Raw genomic sequence first — 22,524 nt, 5'->3', positions numbered from 1 at the left:
CTTACAAACGAGGGCACACTTAAAACAGTTTCCTAAAACGGGATGTTCTGTATATAGTTGGTACAGCAGCAGGCTCACAGCTGGGATGGAGAAAAAAAAACTTGCCTTGCCCGATCCCTCAGACCCGCCCCAGAATCAAACCTAAGCCTGAAATTATTTATTATGAATGAGTGAAGCTGAAGCTGAAGGAACATCTCCTCATCCTCGTGCTCATTTGCTGAGGATGGATCTGAAAAAGAACAAGACCTTGAAATTGATTGTAGATATTTTGATAAATGAAGTAAAAGCATCATGTGAAAGAGAAAAATAAAGACTGATTGTTTTTCAATGCAATACTGAGTTAACAGTATCTGGTTTATTTAGCTCACTCACAAGTGGTCAGCAATAAGTTGATGTAAAATTAGAACACTTAACGCAATAAAATACTACTAAAAATACATGAATAATGACCAAAAGCAGGTTTATGTTGTCACAAAATGTAAAAAAGCTGCTGAAAGAAGACAAATAAGCGGCGATGGGAGGTGAAGGTTGATTATCATTTGTCACCATCGTGACATTCAGACGTTGGCTCCACAGTCCTCTGTTCTCTCTGCTCTTTCTACCCTGACTAGAGATCATTTCAGCTGTCATCAAAATTTCCATTCAACATAAATACAATAAATAACAACGAAATGACCCAGAGAAGCTGCTTGCTCAATCTCTGAGCCTTTCACTCCGTTTGTTCCCCTCTTTTCCATTTCAGGCTGTCTTTGATCATTCATTTCTACTGACCGTATCTGGGCGACTGGCTGGTGTAAACTGAATTTCCTCTAATACTGATATTACAATTAAGAATGCCTCAATATTAATATCCAACAGCACTCATGAATACAAATTCTGATATGTGTTAGCCAACAAGTATCAAACAGCGTGTTGCTGTTACTGAAAAACATGAACTTTTATCATTAGTTTTAGATCAATGGTCCCGTAAGTATTATGTTTTATACATGTATTTATATGCGTAACTCTGAGATAGTAGTTGAATGTCCTGTTTTAGTCTTTTATTGGACAGAATATTTGATACCAGCATTAGTACTGGTGCATCCCAAAGACGACATTCTTGTAATACACAAACCAAGTCTTTCCTTTATCGCTTGACTTAGATTGGATAAAAAACATTTAAGAGCAATTATATCAGCTCTCATCTGCTGAATCCAATACCCTCTCCTGGTTATTGTGAATGGGTTGACTTTGGGACCCATCTGTGTGGTTTTTGTGTGTTTTTTTCCCCCCCCTCCTTTGCCTCCATCTACCAGCTGAACAGCTTCATAAAGTTTTGGAAGCCGTCCTCTCCGAAGAAGTCGAAGGAGCCCTCGGAAGTGCCCAGGTGGATGAGCAGGAGGACGAGCAGGACGACGGCCAGAAGTGGAATCAGCAGGTTCCAGCCGGCTGCCAGGATGTTGTACCACTTGGCCTTGTCTGAACACTCCTGAGCCAGCTGCAGGTTGCCCTGAGTCTTCTGGTCCCTGGCCTACACACACACACACACACACACACACACACACACACACACACACACACACTCACATTATTACATGCAACCACTGAAGTCAGTATTAACCAATACAGAAATGAATAATCAGTGTGTTTCATAAAAGCTTTAAGACAGTAGAAGACATAAAAGCTTTGACTCTACTTCATGGTCCAGCTATTTCTGAAGACAATTTATATACAAAAATAACAAAAAGGCTTAATAAGTGTCTACGCCCATGTACACTGTATTTCATAATGTTCAGTCACGTCTTTGTTTACAACCAGTTCATCGCAGCTTGTCCCATAATTCCAGATTTGTCCACATTGAGTGCAGAATCAAGGTTAGAGCAAGGGTGGAGTGATATGAAATCCTTGAGCTGCCTCTAAGTGTGTCCGTATATTTTGGAACGGACCAGGCTAAGTCTTTCCCGAGCGCTCTCTAATTTCCCATGAGTACTTGCCCATTAACAAGATGCCAATTACGCCATTTTTAACTCCGCAGACGAGCAGCCAGTCACTGTCTTTAATTTCAGTGCTGAGCCAATGCTGGGCCTGTGATTCAGAGCTGCGCCCTATGCAGACAGATGAAAGATTTATTTTTTTAAAGACTTAAATAAAGGGTGAGCGCACCCTTTTATGGTGAGTTTTTCAGAAATCTTTTTATTCAGGTAGTCATATATAGTTTGTGAAATCCTGCTTTGCACATGGCACTTTCAAGGATCCTTGAGTGGGAAAAGCTTTTGTTTTGGTATACAGTACGTTCCTGTTTCTCCACAGTCCATTCCTGTGGTGAAGGGTGTACCAACTCTACTTTCTGCCATCTGACGTGGGACAATAACACCTCTCTACAATGTTTGAAACATTTGCGTTTACATGGCGGAACACACGATTCATTTTTACTTGTTTTCATGGCGTCACTCTACGTCTGGCACTCTGAATTTTGCAATGCAAAATATTTTTTAAATACTTTTTTAAAGTTAATATTAAAGTGTCAAATAAATCTATTTTTACAGGACAATGAACAACGACTTGACCCTTGTGTTGTTTGATTCATCTCTAAAACATAACTACACAGAATCCTTCAGTTATCGTTTGGACATCTTATCAGTTCAGCGTCATTCTATCTTCTTCTTTTTGACACCTCAGTTACTTTTGTGCACGATTCATGAAAATGGTCTAAACTGAAACTTACAAGTTAAGTGTGACACAAAGGTAAAAAAAAAAGCACAAGATCTCACCTTGATGGAGTAGACGAGAGCCATGAATCCCAGGCAGCAGAAGTTAACGTACAAGGTGTTGCACAGCGACCAGACTAAATAGTCCCGGGGAGGATTCTTGCCAGTGTAGTCCATGTTCACCACGGTGGATCCAGCCGGCTTACGGGCAGACTTACAGTTGGTGAGCGGGGTGCAGTCTGAGGGGAAGTTGTACGAGTGGTTGTCCATGGTTAGCGTTTGGACAGAAGATCCTCGGGTTGTGGGTGAATAGGTGGGTTTGCAAACTGGCGAATCTTCCAGAAGCCTGTGCACTGTCCCTCTTTGGAAAGTAGTCCCCCCCCCCTCTTCCTTTATGAGAGGCTTATAAAGGCCCATGAAGAGGGAGGTGACCGGGAGAGGACGCATGGGCAGGGTCCTTTAATATACAGCAGGTCTGTCATTATGTGGTCAGGCCTGGGAGAGACTGAAATAGAGATACAGGGACACAGAAAGCGGTATGAGAGAGGAGACAGAAAAGGAGACAGCGAACGGAGACATTGGGAGCAGTGCAAAGTCTCTTCCACCAAAGTGCCCACCACCTCAGCTGTCTCAAAGGTCCTAGTGGTCAGGTGGTTGAGTTGGGCGGAGGTAGCAGAGCACAGCGGAGGCAGAGTAGTGCAGTTCCAAGGCGTTGAAGGTGTTGAGGAGAAGTTCATCTGAAGATCTTGACAGCCAGAGGCCTTGACGGACGAGTCTGCAATGTGCATGGTCTCTTAGGGAGCTAACTGGGAGCAAAAAGGTCACATTTTACACATAATTCCATTAGGTTTTTATGTCCACAGTTACAAGATCTAAAATGAAAGTTATGCCCATAAATCAACCAATCTAGTTTATATTTAAACTTAAGCCTAAATGGCCTAATGAGTCGATTTACTTAGTTAGATAGTTTCTGTCATTTTTCAAGCAGAATTGCCAAACATTCTCTGGTCCAGCTTCTCAAATGTGAGGATGTGCTGCTTGTCATTGTAAAATATGATAGTTAACAGATTATCTTTGGGTTGTGGACCACTGGGGGTGTCACATTAGACTCTAAGAAGTAATGACAATGGGCATTTTTCAATATTTGTTGACATCTTATAGAAAAATGGCTAATAGAACAATCCAAAAAATGTCATCATCAACATATTCATCAAATTAATTGATATTGGATATAATTATTGGTGGCAGCAAAAAGCAGCATATCTCTGGTCTTCACAGTTTAGTTTGGGGATGTTTTGTGTTTAAAAACTGTACAAGGTTTTTGTAATGTTTTTTTGTAAATGTTTCGTTTCAGGAACCACTAAGCCCAACACCCACAATTGTCTTGAGCAGCAGCGATGGCGAGCCCCTGAGTGACAGCACAGATGTGTTTCTAACAGGGGATGGACAAAAAATGATGGTGGACAATGAAGAGGCAGACATTTCATTGGCCGTGGGTGTTGTGTTAGCACCTCTACCATGTTTTTGATCTTGCATACCCCTGTCAGCTGAAAAAAACATTTTCATTTTTGGAGGCATTTATCCTGAAGCTGGACACATGGGTACCTGTAGCTGTGCAGAGAGTGGCAAATGCTCCTTACATTTCTTAGATAGGACACTGCATGCAGCACATGGATTACATTGTATAAAGTTGATTTATGACAAAGTGAAGTGCAGTACATCTGCAGGTGTTTGTTTTATGCAAAAGTCGATTTGCCATCATTTTTGTGAATGTAAAAGATGATCATCACAGAAAAGATCCAGGAATAAAAAAAGAGTGGGAACCCTGATTCCATTGTTATCCTGTATAAATGTACAATTTTTTCACATTTTCTAAAAATCGGTTACTCTAAGAACCATTTATTCCTTGGAAGAACCATTTGGAAAGGGTTCTTTTTTGAAAACGTTTCTTTCAAGAACCTTTTATTTTAATTTATTAAATAGTTTATTACTTTTTGAATCCTGATTCTCATCTTTTTTTTTATGTCTTAAAGAAAAAACATTTTGGCTTTAATTCATTGGAGAGTACAGCACAACGTTCTCATGACGCCAGTCGTCTGAAGAGGTTTAGTTTTGCTATCTTTTGACCAGCTCTACTGTTGTTGTGAATTGTTTGATTGTATAATATAACGTTAAGCTGTATAGTGTGAAAAACATAAAACAGGAAGTGCTTTTACTTTGAAGAGCCGTTTTGTAGCATATGCGTTTTTTGACGCTAACCTAGATATGATTTATACGTAGAAAGCCACATTTCGAATGTTCACTTTTCTAACACTGCAGTTCCAAACAGTAAAATGGTCCGTTCAAACCAGACGTGTCTTGGTCCTCATTAGAAGCTCCACTTCACAACAACTGTGGAGACGATGACAGCTCCTTCTGATTTAACTGTCTGACAAACGCAGTTCACCAAAAGACAACACAGAACAGTAAAGTTTACAGACAAAACTTTAACTTTGAAAAATTAGATTCATCATCAGTTCAAAATCCTACATGTTGTTGTAAAAGAGAATAAAGCAAAGGAAACCGAAGTAGTAAACCAAGATGTTACAAGTCAATAATTGTATTGACGTTTGAAACAAAGAGCCACACCAGAAATCAGAAATGATCATATATAAACAGACATGATTAACAGTAGTATATCATACAAACAGTGCAATGAGATGTATTAATTAAAGGACTGTCCATGCTCATCTATTTACGACACATTTCTTGAGAGTAAAAATGCAGCTCTGTACCTCCTCCTGGTGGAGAAATTATGTTGTTGTATTATGATGTAAACTTCGAAGAAATAATAAGAGTTTAGTGGTTATATTTATGCAGAATTGCCAACAGCAACATTTCTGCAACAAAATTACTTTGATTAAACTATATCACGAACTGTATTGCATCAAACAATTCACCGATTAATCAAAAAGTTGATTATTGCTGTGTACATGGTTAAATGAATATTAAACTGCATGTAGTCAACTACTGCTGCTAACACACTCCCATCGGCCCAAGTTTATTTATTTAAATTCATTCAAGTATTTTCTTCTAATGTTACCCTGGTATATGCTTGCATCACAGACTAAATAAGAATTTCTTGCATATGGTCATTCTATTACTTTGACTTTTATTTTGAAATATTCTTCTTTCTCTTTTAAAAGGAAAAAAAAAACAAAAAAGGGATTTGCAAAAACAAAATTCGGCTCGTTATTTGACTTAGGTTCTCTCTTTTTTTTTGTTTTTGAATTCAGACACCAAAAACGGAAATATGACGGCACATTTCCATTTTTGTTTTGTTAGTGTTTTGAGGTTAGTGCAAAGATTAATTTAGTACCCACAGGTTGCCTCGACATTGAGACATACTTGTTCCACATCGAGTTGACTTGTACTTAAGTCATTTATTTATTAGTATGTTCGCAATTCGAAAGAAAGAAGGAAATATGTGGTGAACAAAACAAAAAGGCTAGCAGAGGATGGTTTCGATCCATCGACCTCTGGGTTATGGGCCCAGCACGCTTCCGCTGCGCCACTCTGCTCCGTGACAATGATGGACAGACAGGGATATTATATAGTTACCAACATGACATTTCTTGTTACGTGAACTTTTTTCTTTTTGTACATATGTGATTGGGAGTCGTTTTTTAAATGTTATACTTATACGAATAAGACGTATACATGACGTGATATATGAGCCTCCTAAGTGCATGTTCAAGTCACCAGCGACAAACTAAGATTCGGAAACATAACCGATATAGACGAGACATTTAGTTGTTGTGTGAGAACCAAAGACTGTGTGAGAACCAGAGAACATATAAGCAACCACTTGCTAAGTAGCTTCATTAATTCACCTTCGTTTTATTTGTTAACTTGCGTATTTAGTCCCGTGTTGATTATTGTCATAAACGTATCGTTGACATCCGGGCTATCATAGGGCGAGACGTAAATGGGCGGGTCTTAGCACTTCCTACTTCCGTGTTTTCAAATATTCGGCTTATGTTATCTGCACCGACGAGCCCTCCGTATGCTGCATTTTAAGGCTTTTCCTCTCTGATCCCGGGTGGCTGACATGTGCAATCCTCTGGTAAGTTGATCATTTGATCCTTTAAGCTCAGTCATGAATGCGATGTGTTTTACCCTCTGTTTCATTTCGTCCCGCTCCTTAGCGGGCCCGCCTACACGTGACGAGCAGTATGGGTAGTGCGCGATAGATAGATAGATAGATAGATAGATAGATAGATAGATAGATAGATAGATAGATAGATAGATAGATAGATAGATAGATAGATAGATAGATAGATAGATAGATAGATAGATAGATAGATAGATAGATAGATAGATAGATAGATAGATAGATAGATAGATAGATAGATAGATAGATAGATAGATAGATAGATAGATAGGAAATTATTTAGTTGCAAGCAGCAATAGGATACAGAGCAGCAATAGCTTACAATAAAAATCTTATTATATAGAATAATGCACATTTCAATACACAATATATACAATTATAGTACCAGAGTAAAAATATTATATAAAAAATGCACACTATATACACAGTGAATAGAATAACAGAATAATATTAAATCAACTAAATAAACAGTAGTGCAAAGGTTTAACCAACAGTGAATGATTTGGCCCGAGGTGATTTGTTATAGAGTCTTATAGCAGTAGGCAGGAATGTTCTCCTGTACCTGTCCTTATGACAGCGGAGCTGGATCATTCTGTTGGAGAAAGTGCTCCGCTGTCCCTGCAATAGGTGGTGGAGAAGGTGGTCCTGGTTATCCAATATGGATAATAGTTTCTTCAGTGTCCTCCTCTCCACCACCTGTTCCAGACTGTCCAGTTTGCAGCCGATGATGGAGCCGGCCTTCTTAATCAGTTTATTAAGTCTGTTGGTGTCTCCGGCTCCAATGCTGCTCCCCCAGCAGACTACAGCAAAATGAAGTGCACTGGCCACAACAGACTGATAGAACATCTCCAACATCTTGCTGCACACGTTGAAGGATCCAAGTTTCCTCAAGAAAAAGAGTCGACTCATCCCCTTCTTGTACACAGCGTTGATGTTGGCTTTCCAGTTCAGTCTGCTGTCGATGGAGACACCCAGGTACTTGTACTCATTACATTTACATTACATTACAGTCATTTAGCAGACGCTTTTATCCAAAGCGACTTACAATAAGTGCATTCAACATTGGTAATCAAAAGAACTACTAGTCACCAGAAGTCATATGTACATTTCCTTTTCCAAACAAGCATCTAAGAGCATGAAGCAGAGCATAACTCAGAGCAAAAGTACAGTGCAGAAACAAGAAAAACAGTTAGTGCTATAAGTAATACGAATACAATAAGTGCAACAAGCTAGTATGAATACAATAAGTGCTAAGTGGAAGGCTCAGGGTAGCACTTCCTGAAGAGGTGGGTTTTCAGCCTGCGCCGAAAGATGGGCAGCGACTCTGCTGTACTGACGTCAGTGGGAAGTTCATTCCACCATTGTGGGGCCAGGACAGAAAACAGCCGTGACCGGGTCGATCGGCCGCCAGGACCTCTGAGCGACGGGGCAACCAATCGCCCCGAGGCAGCAGAGCGAAGTGGTCGGGCGGGGGTGTAAGGCTTGACCGTGGCCTGGAGATAGGAAGGAGCTGTTCCTTTCACTGCCCTGTAGGCTAGCACCAGAGTCTTAAACTGGATGCGAGCTCTTACAGTTAGCCAGTGTGGAGAACGGAGAAAGGAAGTTGTGTGGGAGAACTTGGGGCGATTGAACACCAGGCGAGCTGCGGCTTTCTGCACAAGCTCCAGAGGTCTGATGGCCGAAGCCGGGGCTCCGGCGAGTAGAGAGTTGCAGTAGTCCAGGAGGGAGATGACAAGAGCCTGGATGAGAACCTGCGCCGTCTCGTCAGTCAGGAAGGGACGAATCCTGATGTTGTAGAGCAGGAATCTGCAGGAGCGTGTAACGGATGAAATGTTTGCCGAGAATGACAGTTGGTCATCCAGGGTCACACCCAGGTTCCTCGCAGTCCGAGTTGGCGTCACCACGGTATCATCAATGGTGATGGACAGGTCCCGGTGCGGGCAACCCTTCCCCGGGAGGAACAGTAGCTCAGTTTTGTCTAGGTTGAGCTTGAGGTGGTGTGTCGTCATCCACTTCGAGATGTCAGCCAAACACGCAGCGATGCGCGTCTCCACTTGGCTGTCACCGGGGGGAAATGACAAGACCAGCTGGGTATCATCGGCATAACAATGGTAGGAGAAGTCATGCGAGCGAATAACAGAACCCAGAGATGTTGTGTAGAGCGAGAAGAGAAGGGGGCCCAGGACTGACCCTTGCGGAACCCCCGTAGTCAGCATGCGTGGTTCCGACACGGCCCCCCTCCATGTCACCTGGTAGGATCGACCCGTCAGGTAGGATGCAAACAGGGAGAGTGCAGAGCCTGAGATGCCCATCCCCTCGAGGGATGAGAGGAGGATTTGATGGTTCACAGTGTCAAACGCCGCAGACAAGTCCAGGAGAATCAGGACAGAGGAGAGAGAGTTAGCTCTCGCGGCGTGAAGCAACTCTGTCACCGCAAGGAGGGCCGTCTCTGTCGAGTGACCCACTTTGAACCCGGACTGGTGGGGGTCCAAAAGGCTGTTTTGGTGGAGATAGGAAGACAGTTGGTTAAAGACAGCACGTTCAAGTGTTTTGGATAGAAAGGGTAGAAGAGAAACCGGTCTGAAGTTCTTGACATCCGAGGGGTCAAGTGATGGTTTCTTCAGAAGGGGGGGTGACTCTAGCGGTCTTGAAGGCCGTGGGAAAGCATCCTGAAACAAGAGATGTGTTGATGAGGTGGGTGAGGAAAGGAAGGAATTCAGTCGCAATAGACTGAAGAAGAGGGGAAGGGATCGGGTCAAGGGAGCACGTGGTGGGGCGGTTAGATGTAACAAGGTTGAGGACCTCGTTAGGGGAGAGAGGAGCCAGAAAGGGTAAGATGGGGCGTGGAGATGGGAGGGAGAGCTGTGGGGGCAGGATTGGACAGGGAGAGAGGGGCTGAGAGAAGGAGGATCTGATATTGTTTACCTTCTTGTCAAAGAAGTTGGCGAAATCATAAGGGAGGAAGTAGGAGGAGGGGGTGGGGGTTGGAGGAGTGAAGTGAAAGTTTCAAAGAGTTTTTTAGGATTGGAAGCAGAGGTTAGGATTTTAAAGCGGAAGAACGCAGCTTTAGCAGTAGCTAGAGAGGAGGAAAAAGTGGAAAGAAGAGCTTGGAAGTTAAGAAGGTCCTCCGGGAGTTTGCCTTTTCTCCATTTACGCTCAGCCTCTCTTAGGCTTCGTCTATCAGTACGCACTGAGTCCGACAGCCACGGGGCAGGTGGAGTTGGGCGTGCAGGCCTGGAGGTGAAGGGACAGAGTTTGTCCAAAGAAGAAGTAAGGGTGGAGAGGAGAAGATCAGTAGCAGAATCAGGGGATAGGAGAGAGAAGGATTCAGGGTCCTTCACAATGTCCACGTCCTCTCCCAGAACTCTCAGCGGCTGTGGAGCCGTCGTCCCCCTCCTAAAGTCGACCACCATCTCTCTGGTCTTGGCCACATTCAGAAGCAGGTGATTTCTACAATGGTAAATGGGAACATTATGTTTGTTCACATAATGCATTTGTTTGGCAGTGTCTCTATTCTGCATCTCATCATCAGAGTCGAGCAGCGTACATTACTGCGAACAAACCAAGAACAGTAAATGTCAGTATCCAGGACTGTTGGCTGTACCAGATATTTGTCAATATTAAATTCTTAAAATCTAATATTGACTGATATGGTAGATAAGTTGGACAGACTCAATAAGGGCTCTGTCTGATACAAAGTGGTCATTGGGAACTGGACCACAATAAATGAAAAGGAATAAATTAAGTTTAGTGCCCACTACTGTGACATAAATTAGACTGTTTATGCATCTGGAATGATCTTCTATATTAGGTTTTATTATAAACAAATGGGATTTCATTTGAAACGCATTTGGTGTGTTATGGCCTGGCTCACAGTATAACTAGTAGTGGGAAGGATGGTCAGTGTGCGTTTCTAATGTTGGGACAAAACACAAAGACAATGGAAAAAATCTTTAAAAAGTATACTCCAAGTACTTGTTAGATGTCAGGTCAGATATAAAGTGCTTCCAGGATGATCTATTTATGTAGGCCAACCCGCACTGGTTGCTGTGATATGATATAAAGCAAATGTTATATATTTATATATATATATATATATATATATATATATATACACACACACACACACACACACACACTTTTTTTTCATTGGATTATTGCTTGATTACATTTTGTAATCTTATTTAGCCACTAGTTAGCTATTGCCTTATTTTAAGACACATAGAAACTTCAAGGTTCACAAGTGTGGTATTTACTCACGTATTTCATGTCGTAGAACAAAACTCTAAAATCTCTTAAGCCTGTGTTAACCACAAACATTAATTAAGGCGTCTAACCAAAAACCCATTCAAAAAACTCATTCCTGCAGCACCTTGTGACCAGTGTCGCTTTTGTTATAATTAACATCTGGATTGTTGTTTTACTAATCCTCTATGCGTTCTATTTCACCTTTTCAACAGATAAATTAGCTAGGCAGCCAAACCAGTTAAAATGTAAATAAGTAAATGAAATATGACCATTTCACTGCTGTACACTTTATTATGAGACACTGTATGGTTTGAAAATGGAACATTGTTTCCATACATGTATCGTTCCATTTATTGTTTACTTTAACTCTTCACATACAGGATTCTGGGATACAAGTCGTCACCAGGCAGAGGACGCAGAATACGAGAACATCCTTCTCTTCAGAGTCACAATATTTATTGGCGTTATCATTTGTCTTATTGTTGCAGTAAATACGATCACCAGAGCAGGCAAGATGTTCTGGTCCAGAGAGGTGCAGGTTACATAAACATTATCAACAAACAGTTTTTCACTGGGATCAAAATCTCTTTTAATTTTGAAATCTGCAGTATTTAAAATGTAGTGAAGAATTTGCCTATTTTCCGACCTCATCAGGGATATGGTTTTGTTATAACAAAACAAACGGATGTGATTTTTGTTGCTATATATACAGATGTGTTGCAGCTGAAATAGACTTGTATTATATCTGTTGTGCAGCACAAAGCATGCTGGTGTCAAGTAATTTAAATTGCTTTTTTTTTAATTGCACTAAATGTCGTACCCTAATAGTAATAAACAAACAGGAGCTCACTGTATAAACGAGGATTGATCTGCTGCATGTGCGTCTTCTTTGCTACTTCCAAAGAAAGAAAAATGATCCAGAACCAAGTGCATGTAAGGAATTCAGCCCAACGTAAACATGTTGTTTCATGTTAGTGATTTGGTATATGACACTGAGAAGAGTCCCTCATGTTTCACCAGCAGTGCTGTTAGACTGGAGAGCTTATTGTGGAAACCTTTCCCCCTCAACACACACACACACACACACACACACACACACACACACACACCATGTTTATATGAATTCTGTTCTGTGTGTAAGGAGATATAAACTATGGTGACATTTTTGAAGTAACAATGTCCTGTGGAGTTTTCTCGTTAACAAACCTAAGTTGTCTTAACATTCACCTGAAGGCGTTGTTGAAGAAAATCATCATATAATTTAGGATTGAACTGAAAACATGTTTTATAAACAGATATCTCAACACAGTTGAATAACATACATTTCCCAGAAAGCATGGGAACCAGCATCCCGAGAGGGAAGGATGATGTCAGGAAATTCCCGAATGCGATAAACACTTCCCGTCTAAAGAGCCGAATGTCCTGCCAAGATGTTCTGTTATTGTGTCTCCAATAAAGATGGAAGAAAACGTATTACCAAATTAGATATTATATAAGACACCATATTTGGTAACCAGAGGTGCTAGGTTGGTGGTTCAATCGATGGATTGGTGGAAAGTGACTTAAGGGGGGTGAATTTAGACTATAAGTGTAAGTTGTAACAAGTAATACTTTGGATTTTGTTGAATGGTGCCTTGTGCTCATTAAAACACTTTTGTTTTAATGGGTTGCAACTCCAAGTCAACGTCTCTTCTCGTCATTTTGCCACAACAAAAAGAGTCTCTCACCAGCAGTGCTGTTAGACTGAAGAGCTTATTGTGGATACCTTTTCTGTCTTTCCCGTCAACACACACACACACACACGTACCATGTTTATATGAATTCTGTTCTCTGTGTGTAAGGAGATATAAACTATGGTGACATTTTTGAAGTAACGATGTCCTGTGGAGTTTTCTTTTTAACAAACCTAAGTTGTCAAACGTGATGTAAAACATTTGCCGTGTTTTCCTGATATTTACTTAAGGTCATCGTACTTCTCACATCTTAATTATACTGAAATTGTATTATTGTATTTTAGCATGCATGTGTATTGATTTTTGGGTGTGGTCGGCTCAATACTCTGCTCTTGTTGAACACGTAGCTTTTTGATCAGCTCATCAGAATTAGTCCTGCATTTATTCATACAGATTTAGGACACACTGTTTAGTCTTGGCGTCGTCTGTAACACTGGATCAAGCTTTGTTAATAAACATCTGTTCAGAGTTAGAATAAGGACACACACTACACTACACCTCGTCCCTCCTCTTTCCTTTTTTGGTGGAGTTCAGCACCAGTGAAAGTCATGCCAGTATGAAGCACATTTCAAAGTTATTAAACACATCTTTATTGACAGATTAAAAAGTTCTCTTTTTTTCAGAACCATTGCTAAGACTAATGCCTTGCAGACAGGAAATCACAATCTAATAACATAGTCTGGCTTACATGTGGACTACAGATTGTCATTAAAGAAACATGGCTGAGTTTAAGGCTTTTGTCACACAAATAGCAAACGTATCTGTTTTGCTTGAGGATATAAGTAAAAAATAAAAAAGGTATAAAAGGTTACAAATTGCGCCGTAAGTGTAAAGCAGAGAACCACAAGAGTCACTAAGCCACAGCAGCAGGCAACTCTGAAACCCATTTGAAATTTAGCCACGGTAAGGGTCATTGTTATCAAAATTTTTTCCTGTAGACCACATGATTCACTTGTATGGCCATGCCGATGATGAACAAAAGGGCGATGAGGCCAAGCAGGACTGTGGCCCAGATGTTGAGGCAGCGGGCAGTGGAGCCGTAGTTTCGGGCACCAGACATATCTCCAGCCATTTTCCGGTCTCTGGCCTGGAAGGACCAAAGCACATTGATTTTAGAAGTGGATTCATAGTGATGCTCGACCTCAAGGGGCCATAAACCGCCAACACTGACTTTAAGCTCAGTCTAAGGTTTGCTCTACTTCTGCTTTGGAAATGAGATCGCTTTCTCCCATTTCATATATATAGTTTTCCTTACATAAGTGTTCTGATTCTTCACATTTAAGAATGTCCAGCAAAGTTTGCAACACATTTAAAGTTGTCTTTGTTCTTTTATCTCATGTTATTATTTTTCCTTATTTGTAATTTTTTGTTTCAATATTTAAACTTTCATTTTCAAGCCTAGTGATTTCTATAATCTTAGAGATGAACATTGTCTCCTAACTGCCCGTGCTCTGCATGATTCATGTCATGGTCTAAGTGAGGGCTGTGTTTTGTCTGCAAAAATATGGTAAAACATTTATTTTCCACGAACCCTATCTCTCCTTTGTTTAAAAAAACTATTTTTCTTTTTTCAGTATTCTTTCATAGGCAATAGTAGAAGATTCCACATGAACGAAAGTCACCTTGATAGAGTAGACGAGAGCCACCAGTCCGAGGCAGCAGGGATTCCAGTGGAGAAAGTTGAAGATTGACCAGATGACATGGTCCCTGGGGACCTCCGAGGTAATGTTCACACTGGTGTACTGAACCATAGGTCCTCCAGGGTGTCCAGAATGTCCAGGGTGTCCAGGCTGTCCAGGATACCCCTGCAAAGCAACATTCTCAGTCGGGTAACCCACAGGATTCATGCTGTCAGCTCAACTGCAGTTTGGAGTGTGGGTTGGAAGAAGGTGGCCAAGAACTTAACTCCTCCTGAAATAGTGCAAGAACTCAACTGTCAATGTTGGTTTCTTTTTTCCCAACAAATTTCCAATGAAACGAAACACACAAGGGTTGGCTGTGGACATGGCAAAGAACATACAATACAAGCCTTTTGGCTTCTTAAAAAAATCCCCAAAGAGTTTAAGATTAATTTTAAAAAACAGTACATTTTGTCCATTACACAATCCTTTTGATCCCCCCCCTCCCCCCCAACTACCCAACTACCACATAAATAAAACATATTATACCATAGTTTTTGATGATTTTTTTTATGACATGCTATGACATGGCATACTATACTATTACTTTTATGAAATACTATGCCTTTTAATAATTTTATATGACATACTACCGTATGACTTTCTTTCTTTTTTACCATCAAAATCTCAATTTCAAAAAGTTATCCAACTGACAACCTAAACTTGTGTTTCTTGACAGATAAAAGCAATTGTTTTGATTTAATTTGTCATTAAATGAAAGTTGAGACACAAGCATCACAGACAAGAAATCTCAAACAAATTCTGGCATTCAAACCTGACTGCAGACAACATTGTATAACTTTTTTGAAAAGGATACTATGCTATGATTATTAGTTTATTATTTTTAAGACTTTTTATGACTATTTTTCACCATGCTATGGTCTTTTTATAACATTCTATACTATGACTTTTTAATGAGTTGTTTCGACAGACTATATTATGACTCTTTTCAACATACTCAACATACTTTTTCATACTATACTATGACTTTTTAGGACTTTTGTTGACATGTTATACTTTTTATAACGTTTTACTTACATATTATAATATACCTTTTTTGATGTACTATACTATGACTATATCATCTGATAATTTCTTCGACATTCTATACTATGACGTTTTTTTATGACTTCTTAATTACTTTTTTCGACATACAATACCAAGACTTTTTTTCAATTTTCATGAGTTATTTTCGACGTCCTATATTAAGACTATTTTTCAACATACAATGTGATTTTTTTTCATGACCTTTTTAGGCATGATACAGGATGACTTTTTAAATGGGTAAACTGTGCCACCTGCTGTTGTACATTTGTACCTGCACTGAATTGTAGACGCAAAGGATTATGGGTAATCCTCAAAGCAACGGAGGATTTGCGACTAGACAGAGCATGCGCTGTTGTCCACAAGAGATGACCGTTCTACTGTTGTCCTTTGTCATAAATGCAGATAGTTACAGTATAATGTTCTATCGAGTGTGGTAATACTTTAAACATGCAGATGGAGTATTTTCTATAGTCTACATGTTTATTTAGTTACACAATTGTTATTATAAAATGAAAAATACTTTAAAAAAGGTAACAGTCCAGTGTGAGAAATCTGTACAAATATATTTTTGGTTATATATTTTTTTGTATTTCTCCTCATACATTTAAGAGAGAGACCGTTTCTGTTCCATTTCAGCTATTTTATTTACATGAATTTAAGCCCACTATGAGGTCATCGTACTTCTCACATCTTAATTATCTTGAAATCGTATTATTGTATTTTAGCATGCATGTGTATTGATTTTTGGGTGTGGTCGACTCAATACTCTGCTCTTGTTGAACACGTAGCTTTTTGGTCAGCTCATCAGAATTAGTCCTGCATTTATTCATACAGATTTAGGACACACTGTTTAGTCTTGGCGTCGTCTGTAACACTGGATCAAGCTTTGTTAATAAACATCTGTTCAGAGTTAGAATAAGGAAATACTACACTCGCCCCTCCCGTTTCCTTTTTGGGTGGAGTTCTTTGGCTTGAAATCAGCACCAGTGAAAATGTCAAAACACCATCATTTGTGGAAATTATGAAAATCATGCCAGTATGTCCACAATCTGATTATTTACCTTAAAAATCTCTCAAGCACATTTCAAAGTTATAAAACAGACATCTTTATTGACAGATTACAAAGTTCTCTTTTTTTCAGAACCATTGCTAAGACTAATGCCTTGCAGACAGGAAATCACAATCTAATAACATAGTCTGGTTTACATGTGGACTACAGATTGTCATTAAAAAAACATGGCTGAGTTTACGGCTTTTGTCACACAAATAGCAAATGTATCTGTTTTGCTTGAGGATATAAGTAAAAAATAAAAAAGGTATAAAAGGTTAAAATTGCGCCGTAAGTATAAAGCAGAGAACCACAAGAGTCACTAAGCCACAGCAGCAGGCAACTCTGAAACCCATTTGAAATTTAGCCACGGTAAGGGTCATCGTAACGGTGATTGTTATCAAATTTTGCCATGTAATCCCTGTAAGTGGCGAACACGTGATTCATTTGTACGGCCATGACGATGATGATAAAAAGGACGCTGAGGAAAACCAGGGCTGTGGCCCAGATGTTGAGGCAGCGGGCAGTGGAGCCGTAGTTTCGGGCACCAGACAAATCTCCAGCCATCTTCCGGTCTCTGGCCTGGAAGGACCAAAGCACATTGATTTTAGAAGTGGATTCATAGTGATGCTCGACCTCAAGGGGCCATAAACCGCCAACACTGACTTTAAGCTCAGTCTAAGGTTTACTCTACTTCTGCTTTGGAAATGAGATCGCTTTCTCCCATTTCCTATATATAGTTTTCCTTACATAAGTGTTCTGATTCTTCATATTTAAGAATGTCAAGCAAAGTTTGCAACACATTTAAAGTTGTCTTTGTTCTTTTATCTCATTTTTCCATGTTTTTATTTTCCCTTATTTGTAATTTTTTGTTTCAATATTTAAACTTTCATTTTCAAGCCTAGTGATTTCTATAATCTTAGAGATGAACATTGTCTCCTAACTGCCCGTACTCTGCATGATTCTTGTCATGGTCTAAGTGTGGGCTGTGTTTTGTCTGCAAAAATATGGTGAAACATAGTGCTGGGCGGTATGACCAAAAATTTGTATCAAGGTATTTTTTAAGATTCTGGCGGTTTCACGGTATATCACGGTATTTTTTTCTTCCTTGACTGTGTTTTTATATAGGTTTATAGTGGCTTACTCTACTGTCAGGAGTACATAGAATATAAAAACATTTTAATGTCTTAATGTAATTTGATTAGAGGGTTTGCTTGGCCCCACAAAATGTTACAATAAATGAAGGAATCAGAATGCATGAAACAGTTGCAGAATGTAAACACTTTTTATTGTGCAGACTGCAACGTAGTAAAAACAGAACTTAACATTTTACAATTTTAGATAAACACTAAAAACTGACCTACACTGTTGTACAAAAGTGTGCGACTGTACGTAGCTCCGCCTCCAGCTTGCTTCGGTGTTGTTTGTATAATGTTGGGATCGCAGTTTGGCTGAAGTATTTTTGCCCCGGTAAGACCTTGAATCCAGTGTTTTAGTCATTGCTCTGAACCCGTCTTTCTCGACTGTCTGTAGCGGGACCAACACTTCCAAACAGCAGACACAGCTCCTCTCTTGGGCACAGACTCTATTGGTGCATCTCCGGTCTCTCTTTGTTCACCCTGCATCGTTTTTGTTCTTTAATGTAACGTTACTGTAGCGACGGAGCCTCTCCCAGCTGTTAACAGACTAGCTAACGTGCTAGCTAACGAACTGTACCCAGCATGCTGTTCGGCGGTGTAATTTTATAAATGTACAGTTATTAGTGTTACAAATTGTTTATGTGTCACAAACTGTTGTGTGCCGTGGTGTTGCCCTGTCAAAGAGAGTTAGTTGTGGGTTGTTAATTGTTGTGTTATAACCATAACTCTCAATACACAATTAGCGTTAGCTCCAACCGTGGCGCTCTTGACGGCAAACAATATATTTTGCTGCCTGTGGAAGAGTTACAGCAGTTGTTACGGCTTGCAATTGAACCCCTAGCATGTGTTTGAAGGAAAACCAAAAATATCAGAGGCCTCCCAATCCCAGGGTCAACAGGCAAAGAGGCAAAACTCAGCTTGTATATGGATGACCTAACCCTCATTCTCACAGACAATAGATCCAAAAGAGACACCATGTTGATGTGTGACAACTTCACTGCGGCCTCTGGAACCAAAATTAATAAAGCAAAATGTGAAATTCTCTGCCTAAACTGGAGAGAGCCAGTGGAACATCTAGGCCTTATACACAAAAAGAAACAATCAAAGTCTTAGGAGTACAAATAGGAATAGATATGGAAAACACCAATTGGGAGTCCAAATTACCAAAAATTAGGGGAAAACTCCTCCAATGGCAAGACAGGGATCTTTCAATGACTGGAAAAGTCCTGGTTATAAAAGCAGAAATCCTTGACACCTTTGGCAACAACCTTTCCAATCCCACATAGGTTCATGATGGCCCTTAGGAAAATCATTTTTCAATTCATATGGGGAGGGCAACACGAGAAACTAAAACGGGAAATAATGTACGGGCCTCTAGAGAAGGAGGGTAAAGGTGTCCCAGACATTGAAAGCAAGCTAAAGGCTATGTTTGTGACCCCAATCATTAAAGCTTGTTTGAAGCTTGAAGCAGCCCCAACATGTGCCTTCTTTGCTATGTTTTGGGTAGGCTGTGGTGTGCTCAGAGCATGGGGCAAAAGGCCACCACAAACCATCCCATATGCGCAAACCTGGCCAAAAATGTATGATACAGTGTTTTCATGCATAAAACAAGGTGTAATCCAACTGTTGTATGATAAAATCACAAGAACAGAAGTAGAACATGTTCTGACACCACACCATTCAAAGTTAACCCCTGTGGGCCCACTAACTGAAAATGAAACAAAAGTAGTATGGTTCAACGTGAATGGCTCCATCCTAACAAATAACGACAGAGATTTGGCCTGGCAAGTTGTAAATCAGTGTTTGCCCACAAGAGCGTTCCTTGAGAGGAGAGGGTGCACCCAGTGCCAAATGCCCTCGGCCTTCCTGTGGTGATAGTGAAACACTACAACACCTTTTTTGGTCATGTCCTGCTGCCAGAGGTGTCTGGTTAATAGTATCACCGTGGCTGCAAGCGTTGTACAGACTCCTGCTTTGTTACAATGACATAGCTTATGGCTGCCAACAAATAAAGGGAACAGCAAAGGCTAAAAAATGGTGGGCAGTCGTTAACTGTGTAAAAGAAGGTCTATGGAGGGCGAGAAACATATGCGTCATGTTAAACATCTTTACAGATTATCTGTTAAAAGACAAGACAACAACAAAGGGAAAAAGATTGTTAATGTGGAGAGTTCCCCGAACTCCCTTTTTTTCAAACTTCTTTGCTAATGTGTAGCCTGAACTAGGGGGAAATATTAATTAGGAGGTTTTGTTTTTATAGTATGCCGACAGGAGAGCCTGTGCGTCCCTGAAGTTGTTCATACCCTGAGGAAAATAAAAAATCGCTATTGGTAAAACTGTTTTTGTTTATGTGTTTTTTTGGTCTAGTTTGATAGATGCATGGTCTGTGTAAGTGGATGATGTCATTTGGGAAATTGTCGTCAGAAGTGTATTGTAAAAACCTGGAAGTGTGGATGTCAATGTATGTAAATATTTGACCTGTATGCCCTTGAAATGGACTTAATAAAACATCTGAAAATTGAAATTGAGTTGTTTCGGCTATGCCGGTATGACGGTGTATGAAAAATGAATATCATACAGGAATTTAAAACCAGTATAATGGATGAACCGGTTTACCGCCCAGCACTAGTGAAACGTTTAATTCCACAAACCCTAGCTCTCCTTTGTTTAAAAAAAAACATTTTTCTTTTTTCAATATTCTTTGATAGGCAATAGTCGAAGATTCCACATGAACGAAGGTCACCTTGATAGAGTAGACGAGAGCCGCCAGTCCGAGGCAGCAGGGATTCAAGTGGAGAAAGTTGAAGATTGACCAGATGACATGGTCCCTGGGGGCCTCTGATGCGATGTTCAGTCTGGTGTACTGAACCATAGGTCCTCCAGGGTGTCCCGGGTGTCCAGACTGTCCAGGTAACCCATCATTCTTCCCCTGCAAAGCAACATTGTCATACGGATAACCCACAGGATTCATGCTGTCAGCTCAACTGCAGTTTGGAGTGTGTGTTGCTGGAATGTGGGCAAGAACTTAACTCCTCCTGAAGTTGTGCAAGAACTCAACTGTCTAATCAAAACCAAATGTTGTTTTCTTTTTTCTTTTCTTTTTTTCCCAACAAATTTCCAATGAAACGAAACACACAAGGGTTGGCTGTGGACATGGCAAAGAACATACAATACAAGCCTTTTGGCTTCTTAAAAAAATCCCCAAAGAGTTTAAGATTAATTTTAAAAAACAGTACATTTTGTCCATTAAACAATCCTTTTGGTTTCCCCCCCAACTGCCACATAAATAAAACTATATATTATACCATAGTTTTTGATGATTTTTTTAATGACGTACTATGATATGACGCTTAATGATTTATTTTCTGGCATACTATACTATTACTTTTATGAAATATGCCTTTTAATCATTTTATATGACATACTACCGTATGACTTTCTTTCTTTTTTACCATCAAAATCTCAATTTCAAAAAGTTATCCAACTGACAACCTAAACTTGTGTTTCTTGACAGATAAAAGCAATTGTTTTGATTTAATTTGTCATTAAATGAAAGTTGAGACACAAGCATCACAGACAAGAAATCTCAAACAAATTCTGGCATTCAAACCTGACTGCAGACAACATTGTATAACTTTTTTGAAAAGGATACTATGCTATGATTATTAGTTTATTATTTTTAAGACTTTTTATGACTATTTTTCACCATGCTATGGTCTTTTTATAACATTCTATACTATGACTTTTTAATAAGTTGTTTCGACAGACTATATTATGACTCTTTTCAACATACTCAACATACTTTTTCATACTATACTATGACTTTTTAGGACTTTTGTTGACATGTTATACTTTTTATAACGTTTTACTTACATATTATAATATACCTTTTTTGATGTACTATACTATGACTATATCATCTGATAATTTCTTCGACATTCTATACTATGACGTTTTTTTATGACTTCTTAATTACTTTTTTCGACATACAATACCAAGACTTTTTTTCAATTTTCATGAGTTATTTTCGATGTGCTATATTAAGACTATTTTTCAACATACAATGTGATTTTTTTTCAAAACTTTTTTAGGCATGATACACGATGACTTTTTAAATGGGTAAACTATGCCACCTGCTGTTGTAAATTTGTACCTGCACTGAATTGTAGACGCAAAGGATTATGGGTAATCCTCAAAGCAACGGAGGATTCGCGACTAGACAGAGCATGCGCTGTTGTCCACAAGAGATGACCGTTCTACTGTTGTCCTTTGTCATAAATGCAGATAGTTACATTATAATGTTCTATAGAGTGTGGTAATACTTTAAACATGCAGATGGAGTATTTTCTATAGTCTACATGTTTACTCAGTTACACAATTGTTATTAGAAAATCAAAAATACTTTAAAAAAAAAAGTTAACAGTCCAGTGTGAGAAATCTGTATAAATATATTTTTGGTTATATATTTTTTTATGTTTCTCCTCATACATTTAAGAGAGAGACCGTTTCTGTTCCATTTCAGCTATTTTATTTACATGAATTTAAAACTACTATGAGGTCATCGTACTTCTCACATCATAATTATCTTGAAATCGTATTATTGTATTTTAGCATGCATGTGTATTGACTTTTGGGTGTGGTCGACTCAATATTTGCATTTATTCATACAGATTTAGGACACACTGTTTAGTCTTGGCGTCGTCTGTAACACTGGATCAAGCTTTGTTAATAAACATTTGTTCAGAGTTAGAATAAGGAAATACTACACCTCGCCCCTCCTCTTTCCTTTT

The 22,524-nt window shown here is 39.5% G+C and overlaps 3 protein-coding genes, 1 long non-coding RNA gene and 1 other non-coding gene across 5 annotated transcripts; 1 reads left to right on the top strand and 4 right to left on the bottom strand.

The window, feature by feature from the left end:
• Nucleotides 1-1,288: 1,288 nt before the first annotated feature.
• On the bottom strand, nt 1,289-2,957 carry LOC137881872 (interferon-induced transmembrane protein 5-like). The gene is made up of 2 exons (XM_068724053.1): nt 2,751-2,957; nt 1,289-1,510 (listed from the first exon to the last, which is right to left on the bottom strand). The coding sequence occupies exons 1-2, from the start codon at nt 2,955-2,957 to the stop codon at nt 1,289-1,291; spliced, it is 429 nt and encodes a 142-aa protein (XP_068580154.1).
• A 3,218-nt stretch (nt 2,958-6,175) lies between these two features.
• trnam-cau (transfer RNA methionine (anticodon CAU)) lies at nt 6,176-6,247 on the bottom strand. Its single transcript has one exon. It is a non-coding gene; the product is annotated as a tRNA-Met (tRNA).
• A 455-nt stretch (nt 6,248-6,702) lies between these two features.
• Nucleotides 6,703-11,952, top strand: LOC137881339 (uncharacterized). Its single transcript, XR_011103856.1, has 3 exons — nt 6,703-6,792; nt 7,637-7,815; nt 11,469-11,952. It is a non-coding gene; the product is annotated as an uncharacterized lncRNA (long non-coding RNA).
• A 1,435-nt stretch (nt 11,953-13,387) lies between these two features.
• On the bottom strand, nt 13,388-14,733 carry LOC137881338 (dispanin subfamily A member 2b-like). The gene is made up of 2 exons (XM_068723242.1): nt 14,444-14,733; nt 13,388-13,908 (listed from the first exon to the last, which is right to left on the bottom strand). The coding sequence occupies exons 1-2, from the start codon at nt 14,666-14,668 to the stop codon at nt 13,741-13,743; spliced, it is 393 nt and encodes a 130-aa protein (XP_068579343.1). The 5' UTR covers nt 14,669-14,733; the 3' UTR covers nt 13,388-13,740.
• A 1,896-nt stretch (nt 14,734-16,629) lies between these two features.
• LOC137881682 (interferon-induced transmembrane protein 1-like) lies at nt 16,630-20,751 on the bottom strand. The gene is made up of 2 exons (XM_068723723.1): nt 20,478-20,751; nt 16,630-17,177 (listed from the first exon to the last, which is right to left on the bottom strand). Exons 1-2 carry the CDS (start codon nt 20,703-20,705, stop codon nt 16,959-16,961), a joined length of 447 nt encoding a protein of 148 aa, XP_068579824.1. The 5' UTR covers nt 20,706-20,751; the 3' UTR covers nt 16,630-16,958.
• Between the last annotated feature and the right edge of the window lie 1,773 nt (nt 20,752-22,524).

The sequence above is a fragment of the Cebidichthys violaceus genome, unplaced genomic scaffold (assembly GCF_023349555.1).
Source record: "Cebidichthys violaceus isolate CVI_PGR_0920_01 unplaced genomic scaffold, fCebVio1.0.p SCAF_3, whole genome shotgun sequence".
NCBI lineage: Eukaryota > Metazoa > Chordata > Actinopteri > Perciformes > Stichaeidae > Cebidichthys > Cebidichthys violaceus.
This window is presented reverse-complemented; position numbering and strand designations above follow the sequence as displayed.

What these genes read in the sequence shown, in the direction of transcription:
- LOC137881872 (XM_068724053.1), bottom strand. Translation starts at nt 2,957, where the DNA reads ATGGACAACCACTCGTACAACTTCCCCTCAGACTGCACCCCGCTCACC. An exon ending in CTCTCGTCTACTCCATCAAG is followed by an intron (nt 1,511 to 2,750) that starts GTGAGATCTTGT and finishes GTGTGTGTGTAG; the next exon opens with GCCAGGGACCAGAAGACTCA.
- LOC137881338 (XM_068723242.1), bottom strand. Translation starts at nt 14,668, where the DNA reads ATGAATCCTGTGGGTTACCCGACTGAGAATGTTGCTTTGCAGGGGTAT. An exon ending in CTCTCGTCTACTCTATCAAG is followed by an intron (nt 13,909 to 14,443) that starts GTGACTTTCGTT and finishes TGGTCCTTCCAG; the next exon opens with GCCAGAGACCGGAAAATGGC.
- LOC137881682 (XM_068723723.1), bottom strand. Translation starts at nt 20,705, where the DNA reads ATGAATCCTGTGGGTTATCCGTATGACAATGTTGCTTTGCAGGGGAAG. An exon ending in CTCTCGTCTACTCTATCAAG is followed by an intron (nt 17,178 to 20,477) that starts GTGACCTTCGTT and finishes TGGTCCTTCCAG; the next exon opens with GCCAGAGACCGGAAGATGGC.